The 2,500-nt window shown below is 35.7% G+C and overlaps 1 protein-coding gene across 2 annotated transcripts in view; it reads left to right on the forward strand.

Moving 5' to 3' along the window:
* LOC122257972 (uncharacterized) overlaps nt 1-2,500 on the forward strand; it is a 10,753-nt gene that overhangs the window by 7,180 nt on the left and 1,073 nt on the right. For both annotated transcript variants that reach the window (XM_043023601.2, XM_086543382.1), the window contains exons 2-4: nt 234-403; nt 1,976-2,249; nt 2,425-2,500. The exon at nt 2,425-2,500 is cut by the window's right edge and continues 1,073 nt beyond it. In XM_043023601.2, coding sequence (XP_042879535.1) covers nt 234-403; nt 1,976-2,249; nt 2,425-2,500 — 520 coding nt within the window. The remainder of the gene's footprint in view (nt 1-233; nt 404-1,975; nt 2,250-2,424) is intronic.

Here is a 2,500-nt window from a genome sequence, read left to right on the forward strand (position 1 = left end):
AAACATTTATTTTCCTATATGTTTAATACGTGAGTGTTCACGTAGTTCGCAAAGAAACAGGTGACATGTTCTCGTTCGCCTGAAAAGCTAATGTTTGCAGACCTGACCTGTGCACCTGTATACACGGACTCAAATCTATGTGAAGATACAACGGCCTCGCTGTACGTGTGGGTAATCATGTTCATAGGGATGTAATATGTGTACCTGGACGCTGACAGTCGCTGTCTTTGCAGGTACCTGGGCAGGCGCATGCAAGAGCCAGAGCAGGACAGAAGCGGGCGTTGATCACTGGCCGGTGAATGCAGCCATCAAGACGCCCGACGTCCCCGGGGCGTCCTTCAACATCACCCTCAGCCAGAGTCGCGTTCCTGTCGTCAATCTCTCTTTCACCTATCATTCTTCGGTGAGTTATTTTCTATCGTCTTTCGCGTGTAGGTTCGCGTTTTCTATTGACTTTTAAAAGGTCTGGGATATCTCAGTGTTTGTTTTGATAATTGGACTAATAATTCTTTTTTTTCATATCCATTGATTGAGATACTTTGGAATACAGTTTTGATTTCGATAGGTTTGTCCCTCGCTGCCCAAAGCATGTTGATAACGACAATAGGGACGATGATAATAATGATAATGTTATTATTAATAATGATGGTAATTATAACAGTAATAACATTACTAATAATAGTAATAATGATGATAATAAACATTCGACGATAAAGAAGAAGAGGAATGGTAAAGATGATAATGATTGTAATAATGATATAGATTTTAAAAAGTAATGACAACAATATTGATGATAATAATGATCATAATGACAATAATAATGGTGATGATAATGATAATGGCAAATGATAACAATAGTCACAATAATAACAATAATAGTAGCAACAATAATGAGACTAATCATAATTTCTTATTGTCATTATCGTTATCATTATCATTATCATTATTGTGATACTATTATCATTATCATCACTATCATTAAAATCATTATCATTATTATTATTATCATCTGTCTTATTATAATCATAATTATTACTATTATCATTATCATTATTGTTATTGTCATTATTATTGTTACTATTATCATTATCTTCATCATCATGATCATTACTATCATTATCATTATCATCATTATCATAGTTAATATTACCATTGTTTTTATCATCATTATCATTATCATCATTATTGTTATCGCAATCATCATTATTAACATTTTAGCATTTATCATTATTACCTTCATTATTATTATTGTTATTATCATTATCAATATTAATGATAATATGATCATTATTATTAGAATCATTATCATCAATACGATCATAATTATTAACATAATTATCACTATTATTATCTTTATTATCATTATCATTATAATCATCATCGCCAGACCTTTAGTCAAATACGATTAAACATACAAAGATATCCTTTGAGAGCGAGTGAATAAGCTGTGAATATTAAAAGGTGTAAATGCAGCCAAGAACCGAAAGGAGACCATCTTGGCGGAAGCGACGCGGAAATCCGGTTAGATAATATCACCTTCTTCCTGTCAGTGGCGCGGCTTAATACACTGAAATCGACGCAGCGTTGTGTGATCATTCATTCATTCATTGAAAAATAGACATGGACTTACCAACGGCATTCTAAGAGTCAGATGAAAGGCATCATTCGTTATCCTAGCGTTTAGCTTCTGTGATTTTAATGCAGAGTCGTTGTTTTCGTTATCAAATCAGTTCCCGCAATTATAGAGTCCGATTCTTATTTATCATAAATCAATTTAAGTGCAATGAGACAAAACCATTGATGTTATTTTTTTCAAGACACCTGCTGTAGTCGAGAATCCATTTCTTCTGATTATTGAAAGAATAAATGGTTACTTATTGTAACTCCGAGGTCAGTTCAAACATTCCCGTTTTCCTAAGAGAGAAAACGGAAGAGAGCTATGGGGTACACTTTCTCATTTCCAAATATCTTTCAGTACAACGAAGTGGTGATGATGGAGATGAAAATAAGGTTCCAGCAGTCGCCTGCCTCGACCTTCCTCATCTTCTTCGCCTCCGACACTTGGAACACCGCCGTCCTCAACTGGCAGAGGGAGACCTCGAAGCTGGTGTTCTCGGTCTCAGCCCCGGTGGGGGTTGTCAATTACTCGATCAAATCTGCATTCGACGTCGATCTTAGTAAGGTGGATCACGTGGCAGCCACTTGCATTAAGACCTGCGTGGTCGATGTCGATTTAGAATGTCTCGCTGGTGAGTTTTTGTATATGTTCAAGATTGATATATATTCATAATATTTCTTTATAACAATCTAGTTGAATTTTTAGTTTCTAATTTTATCTATCATTATTATTTAAAAAAATCATCTCTATTAATTCATTGCGCAGAATACATAAGGACACGACTAACAATTGGTTAATGGTTCCAGGTTCCCCGGCGACCGAGGTGAACCGTTTGAATCCAACAGGCTCGCACACCCACGAGGCCGAAACGAGCACCGTCGC

The sequence above is a fragment of the Penaeus japonicus genome, unplaced genomic scaffold (genome assembly GCF_977035675.1).
Source record: "Penaeus japonicus unplaced genomic scaffold, GWHDUDI00000001_assembly GWHDUDI00000013, whole genome shotgun sequence".
Lineage (NCBI taxonomy): Eukaryota > Metazoa > Arthropoda > Malacostraca > Decapoda > Penaeidae > Penaeus > Penaeus japonicus.